Below are 5,721 nucleotides of genomic sequence, written 5' to 3'. Positions count from 1 at the left end.
CCACCACTGGTTCTGCACCCCTTTACCTAAATTCATTACTTCAGAGTTATGTGCCCTCTAGAAGCTTGCATTCTACAAGTGAACGGCGCATTATTGTGCCAATCCAAAGAGGCACAAAATCACTTTCACTGACTTTTACATTAAATGTTCCCACCAAAAAAAACTTGTCTCTTTTAGACTTGCACTCTATTCATTTACTAACTGCTTGTTTTCTTTAAAAAAACAATTTTTCTATCTTTTTGTATTCTATCTATTTGTTTTTTTATTTATTATACAATTAACAAAAAGCATAAAACAGAATATTCTAAACTTACTGCAGTATGACCTCGGCCTCACTGCGCAGTGACTCGTGGCTCTGTTCCACCACATTACGGCCAATCACGGTTAATGACTAGTGGTCACGGCAAATCAGAGTTAAGTGGGAGAATTGCGCACAGTGCTTGGCTGTCTCTGATTGGTTAAATTGTTTGATTCTATTAGCAGTGAAAACTCTGAGACTGCTGTCTCCTCTTGGCAGTCGTAGAAAACAGAGTCACATTTTAAACATATCAGTCAGATGCAGACAGATACTCCCCTCCAGGGGCCGAGCTGCACATGCATTACCAGTCTTGGTTAAACATACACTAATGCACATATTTTTCCATTTTAGCAAGTATTATGTGAAGTAGCGCTTGATTATATATATATATATATATATATATATATATATACATATTAGTCCCCTAATTTTCAAGATACCTTTTTGGTTAGGATGCTGCCTTTGAAGATTGCTGCCCTAAACGGTGAATCAGCTTATTTGGTTTAAAAAAAAAACAAAGTTCATGTGTTGTAACAATACCACACATGGATCTTTTTTTTCCCCTGGCTTTTTACCCCCATGCCCTGTAACCCATGGGAAACTAGATCTCTGATGCCCCAGAGCGGAACACTGGAAGCAGACTTTAGGACTGCATTAGTGCACAGTGATGTGTCATAACCCTCATACCTCAGGTGTATGGTGCGTATTAGCATGGTGGCCAGGCTAGCCGACACTCTCCCAGTGTTGCAGACCTGACTGAGACATGCCAGAAGCTCTGCGGGAAACGTTGGCAGGAAATGGAGAATCTGAACCAGCCTCTTCTGGGACTCCACAGGCAACACCACCACAGAGCCCTCCTGTGGATCTACAAAGTGAGACATGCATATGTATCACACAGATGAACACAAACAGAGAAATGTTAATATAATAGATCTGCTCAGCTTGGAAACATTTTACAACATAAATTGTCTACAAATAATGCTAACCACTTTTTTAATTAAATAAAATCAATTAAAAAATGTTTTTAAAACTTTTTTCCCTTAAAAATTCCTGGCCCATGGTGAATTACCATTGGGGTTCCACAGCTCTATTTTGAGATAGATTATCCATTCTGAATGTGAAACTTGAGAAAGGAAAGAGCTCCCCCTAGTGACATATTTATGTATCTGCTAAAGCTCAACCATGAGGGAATGAATGTCTGTGAGAAAGAGAGAAAGAGGTTTGTCCTGTCAGTGATCACAGATAGACATTATTAGCTGCTGACGCACGCTGCAGATGTCATGAGTGCTAACACACACAAAGGGAGCGCTGTGCTCCCGAAACACAAAACTTCAGAGAGCTGATATCACACTCAGAACTGGAGACGCCACCACTCTAATGCTCACCCTGACTACCGCCCGATCTCTTACACAAGACTCTCTCGAGCACACACACGTTATCGAATTGAGAGAGTATGTTAGACAGTTGTTTGTCAGTATATATTCTTACCATAAATACTGCAGGCATTTTTCTGAAGACTCTGCAGAAGGTCTTTATTGCCCCTCGCGGCAGCTGGATGGATTGTCTCCAGCAGTTGTGCTGAGAGCTGAGGATTCCTGCTGCCCAGCTGAACCAACTGCACCGGCAGTGATGCCAGCCAACGCGCCAGAATCCTGCTCCTGAAAGAGAGGGAGACTTCAGACTCGTCGCAAAGATAGTCAATTCACTTAAAGGGTTAGTTCACCCAAAAATGGAAAATTAGGCTGCGTTTTACTCACCCCCGAGGCATCCTAGGTGTATATGACTTTCTTCTTTCAGACGAATCCAGTCGGAGTTATATAAAAAATTGTCTTTGATCTTTCAAGCTGTTTAATGCCACTCAGCAGGTATTCCATTGCTTCAGTCCAAAAGAACTTAAATAAAAATCGCCCATCCATAAAAATGTCTCACACAGCTCCGGGGGGTGAATAAAGGCCTTCTGTAGCGAATCGATGCGTTTTTTTAAGAAAAATATCCATATTCAAAATGTAATGATCACTTTAATGTAGCTTGTGCCAACAGTTATACACAGAAGCAGTTCCGGGTGGATGACATATGAGGTCAGCGTTACGCATGCGCCGGTGAGTCTCGTGAAAACCGGCATTAAACAGCTTGAAAGATCAAAGACAATTTTGAATATAACTCCGACTGGATTCGTCTGAAAGAAGAAAGTCATATACACCTAGGATGCCTCGGGGGTGAGTAAAACGCAGCCTAATTTTCATTTTTGGGTGAACTAACCCTTTAAATACAATTGCTTTCACAAACAAACCTGGACTCATGGAAAAAAATGGCAAAATTATATGACAACTAAAAAGACAAGACTACACAAAAAGAATATATAAACATTAACATTGTGAAACAAAAACAGAAATATTGTGAAATATTATTACAATTTAAAATACCTGTTTTCTATTTCAATACATTTTTAAATGTAATTTATTCCTATGATGGCTGAGCTGAAATTTCAGCTACCATTAATCCAGGTTTTAGTGTCACATGATCTTTCAGAAAACATTCTAATATGATTCAGTGCTCAAGAAACATTTCTTGTTATTATCAATGTTGAAAACGGTTGTGCTGCTTTATATTTTTGTGAAAATCACATCTAAAATAGAAATCTTTTGTAACATTGTAAATGTCTTTCTGGTCACTTTTCATCAATATGCAATATTCTTGCCGAATAAAAGTTTTAATTTCTTGTAAAAAATCGTGCTGACCCTAATCTAAATGGTAAAGTGTGTACATAAATAACATAACCAGAAAGGCCAGAAAACACTGATGTTGAAAAAATGAGAGAGATCAGGGCCAGGCAAAAATGGTTGGTGGGTACCTACCGGGCAATATGAGGGTGGTTCTGATGCTCTTGAATGTAGAGCTGACTGAAAAAGTGCAGCAGCAAAGTGCGGACGCTCACAGCCAGGTTCCTCTGCTGGTACTGCACATACACAGCCTGCAGGAGATCGTCTGTCACCACTGAAAAAACAGTGTTTAAAAATTTTTTTTTTAATTGTTTTTTAAAAACAATTTAAATTCAGCAGACCATTATTTAAAAAAAAAAAAGTAAAGAAAACAGGCCTCACCGCGGCTGCGCTGGGTGACAATCATCCTCCACACCACCTCCAGTAAGGCTGCCAGGTGCTTTGAGCTCAGCTTGCCCCCACTGGACAAGGTCTCCCTAATAAATCCCCTGATTGGTCCGAGCCAATCAGCATCTTCGGCTTCTACGTGATCCTGGCCCCTAAGACTGAGTGTCACCATAACTTGGCACAATGTCACGTTTAGGGCCAACGGTTCCACATTGCCGCCAGCAACCATTCCAGCTGCTACCTGCTGCTGCCTAATCCTGAAGACAAATTAGAGATAATTACCCCCTTATAGATCAGTAGTTCTCAGTCGCTTTTGCATTAGAAAGCTTTCAAGGGGGCTGCAGGATTAAAATGATTTCAATTAATATTAGTAGTAATAGTAATAGTAGTAACAAACATATGATCATTGCTTTCAGTAAAAAGCTCAGATTGCTTTGAATACGATTTATAGAGTGTAATTTACTTTAATGGATAATTGGGTAATCTACTATAATGTAATTTGAACTGCATTTTTTATTTTATAATGTATATAATTTTTATTTTGTTATTATTTTACACTTTTTGTTCAACTGATATAATAGGTATAGGGGACTAGATAGGGGTTATTTGTTTGTTTTGTTTATAAAATATGGCATGCTTTAAATAATTTGTTTTGTTATAAATGTGACATGCTTTAAATAAAATACATAAACTGAATTTAAAACGCTAAAAAAAACCATCAATTTAAATGTAAATTAAAATTCAAGTACATACAGTTCTTGAAACTTCTGGAATCACAAAAATGAAATGTGGTTCATTAATTTACATATACCAAAACACTCTCGGTTTCCATTAATAAAACATTTGGACTTTTTGGTCACCTCTTTCCATCAGCTTTCTTCCTGTGTCTTGCCACCTCCAGCAGGCCATAGGGGAAGTTCTTCATGAAGTGGTGTTTGAAATCTGTCAGGTATGAATTCCGGAACCAGGCGTCCTGCAGGGTACAGCAGAAACAGGGTTTATGTGATATTTATGTGTGGTTTATGTGGCTATATAACATTTTAAGTGTATGTACCAGTATGTCCTGTTGATCTCTCTGTGGGGTAAGTCTTCTCAGTAACTGCAGTATGGTGAGGATCTGGAACATAAGAGCCATGGCCTCTGCTGAGAGCAGGTGGCCGCTGTCTGTCTGCACACGATCTCCACCTGCCGCCTCCACCCAGATCTCCAGCATCAGAGGCACCAGGGTTCCTGCAAAGCCCTGCACCGTCTCAGCCGAGCAGAGCTCCTTATTCATTCCAGCCACTGCCTTAGAGTCCGGCCTGCACAAAACCAACATAACCAGGAGCTGTATACTGTAAACACATGGCCTTTCTGTCTTTTGATCAAACTGAAAAAAGTACAAAGTCTCAGCGATATAATGGGACAATACTGTCGTGCAAATTTTGTTACCTGACCATGATAACATTGTGTTGCTATTCAGGACAGCTTGCCAGTTTATGCAGTCTGACATTCTGTTTTATTCTGTAATTTGGAATACATCAAATCCAGATGGGTTGACAAAAAAAAATCCCCTTTGTTACAAATGTATATAAAGTGTAGTGAAACATTGTCAAATTAGCTCCTCTAGTTCAAACAGCAGAGCATGGAGCAAACAAAAATGCATATATCTTGAATGCAATGTAAGTCACTTTGGATAAAAGTGTCTGCCAAATGCATAAATGTTATTTGCTAAATTAGTGCAGACGTGACAAATAACTGTCGCAAATAAACATTTGCAACAATTATTTAAAATTTTATAGATATTTTGTGTGAGCAAATATGCGGTTTCATCAGTTAGCATGCAGTTAGCTGAGGTCATAATAAAATTTCTCTTTGAAGTAATTTTTCTGTTATGTAATTTTAAATTAATTGGGAACCATTTATCACACTGTTCACCAATATTAACCCATTTACAGTACAAAAATATGATGAGATTAATCATAAATTCATTGTATTGTTGAATCTGCTGCCTGCTCTAGTTTCATTTCGCTAGTCACATGAGACTGTTTACTTGTTGCCAAATTATCCATTTAATAAGTTACCAGATGCTGGCATTGTACTGAAGACAAATTTTTGGTATTCTAATGTGCAAAATGTGCACACAAAGAAAGAAGGCGTGGTTTCAGGAACAGCAGTAGTGTTGATGCAGCCATATCAGGGAGATGCTGTGTTTCAGTGCGAAAGCAAAAGCACTTTATTTGGCCTTCCGGAAGTAGATGCAATTAGGAATCATTGGTTACGATTTATTTACAACAGAACAGCACAACCCAGATGTTCGAATTTGTGCAACGCATT

At 38.7% G+C, this 5,721-nt stretch overlaps 1 protein-coding gene across 1 annotated transcript in view; it reads right to left on the bottom strand.

Annotated features, from left to right (window-relative positions):
- LOC107689903 (testis-expressed sequence 10 protein homolog) overlaps positions 1–4,844 on the bottom strand; it is a 31,261-nt gene extending 26,417 nt beyond the window's left edge. The window contains exons 1-7 of the mRNA XM_016488082.1: positions 4,837–4,844; positions 4,460–4,706; positions 4,266–4,378; positions 3,400–3,662; positions 3,154–3,292; positions 1,787–1,956; positions 986–1,163 (exon numbers count right to left, since the gene is read on the bottom strand). Of these exons, the coding sequence (XP_016343568.1) occupies positions 986–1,163; positions 1,787–1,956; positions 3,154–3,292; positions 3,400–3,662; positions 4,266–4,378; positions 4,460–4,706; positions 4,837–4,844 (1,118 nt within the window). The remainder of the gene's footprint in view (positions 1–985; positions 1,164–1,786; positions 1,957–3,153; positions 3,293–3,399; positions 3,663–4,265; positions 4,379–4,459; positions 4,707–4,836) is intronic.
- Positions 4,845–5,721: the final 877 nt, after the last annotated feature.

Source organism: Sinocyclocheilus anshuiensis, unplaced genomic scaffold (genome assembly GCF_001515605.1).
Source record: "Sinocyclocheilus anshuiensis isolate Anshui unplaced genomic scaffold, SAMN03320099.WGS_v1.1 scaffold1239, whole genome shotgun sequence".
Classification (NCBI taxonomy): domain Eukaryota; kingdom Metazoa; phylum Chordata; class Actinopteri; order Cypriniformes; family Cyprinidae; genus Sinocyclocheilus; species Sinocyclocheilus anshuiensis.
This window is presented reverse-complemented; position numbering and strand designations above follow the sequence as displayed.